Source organism: Austrofundulus limnaeus, unplaced genomic scaffold (assembly GCF_001266775.1).
Source record: "Austrofundulus limnaeus strain Quisiro unplaced genomic scaffold, Austrofundulus_limnaeus-1.0 Scaffold1477, whole genome shotgun sequence".
NCBI classification, from domain to species: domain Eukaryota; kingdom Metazoa; phylum Chordata; class Actinopteri; order Cyprinodontiformes; family Rivulidae; genus Austrofundulus; species Austrofundulus limnaeus.
Window position 1 is genome coordinate 46,215 of NW_013953879.1, and position 1,214 is coordinate 47,428.

Sequence of the window (1,214 nt, forward strand, 5' to 3'; positions counted from 1 at the left end):
GGTGGAGCTACACCTGTATCGGTGGAGCTATGATGTCACACCTGTGTGGGTGGAGCTATGATGTCACACCTGTGTGGGTGGAGCTATGATGTCACACCTGTATGGGTGGAGCTTAACTCTGTTGTGTTTATCTGCAGATGTTCAGGTGCTGCTGATGTCAGACATCTTGGTTTTCCTTCAAGAAAAAGATCAGAAGTTCACGTTTGCATCACATGTAAGTCACCTGAGCCCACGTGGCTGCACCTCATAACACCAGGTGACACCTGATCAGACTGGGTGACACCTGATCAGACTGGGTCACACCTGGTCACACCTTGTCACATGGTCATACCTGGTCACTTATGAAGCTGAACTACTTCAGGTTCAGTTTGGGTTTCATCAGTTTGGAGTTTTGTCCCTGAGTTACATGACCTTTGTTTTTAGGACTAAGGGACAATCTCACCTGTCCTCTCACCTGTCTGTTCTTCTACCTGTGTTTCTCAGGACAAGTCTCCGGTGGTCTCCCTGAATAAACTTATTGTCAGAGAAGTAGCCAATCAGGAGCGAGGGATGTATCTGATCAGTGACTCCACTCCTCCAGAGATGTACGAGCTGTTTGCTTCGTCCAAAGAAGACCGGAAGACCTGGATGACCCGCATCCAGCAGACCGCTCTCAGGTCAGTACTGCAGGGTACTGCAGAGTACTGCAGAGTACTGCAGGGTACTGCAGAGTACTCACAGGTACGTTACAGGACTTAAAGGTTTTAGAGTGTTGTCTTCTTTCTGCAGCTGTCCCTCCAGAGACGAGTTTCCACTCATTGAGACTGAAGACAAAGCGTTACTTCGCCGACTCAGAGGTACTGCACCTCCTGCTGCACCTCCTGCTGCACCTCCTGTATCTCCTCTTGTTTTAAATTAAAAGTATTTCAGTTCTGTTAGTTTGTGTAGCAGCTTCTCACAGCTCTGTGGTAATATGACCCTTCAAACACATCATTTTTGTTCTGGAACTTGTGTGAACATGAACAGTGTGTACTGACATACGGTCTGTTGGTCAGGGTCAGGGTTAGGTAATGGTAATGGTAATTGGGGATGGGTACAACCCAGGTGAGCGGGGGCCTCATAAGTGGGCCCATTGCTCTCCCCAAAAGATACTGGGCTTTAATCAAAGCTTTTTGTCCCTCGGATGAAGGACACCAGGTTAGAAACCCTCAGTGTTCTAAGCTTCTCAGGATCCA

At 48.1% G+C, this 1,214-nt stretch overlaps 1 protein-coding gene across 1 annotated transcript in view; it reads left to right on the top strand.

The window, feature by feature from the left end:
- Positions 1 to 137: 137 nt before the first annotated feature.
- The window catches only part of LOC106535520 (rho guanine nucleotide exchange factor 2), a gene marked incomplete at its 5' end in the record, with an annotated part of 9,448 nt that continues 8,371 nt past the window's right edge, over positions 138 to 1,214 (top strand). Inside the window, 3 exon segments of the mRNA XM_014032535.1 lie at positions 138 to 214; positions 484 to 656; positions 769 to 836. Of these exon segments, the coding sequence (XP_013887989.1) occupies positions 138 to 214; positions 484 to 656; positions 769 to 836 (318 nt within the window).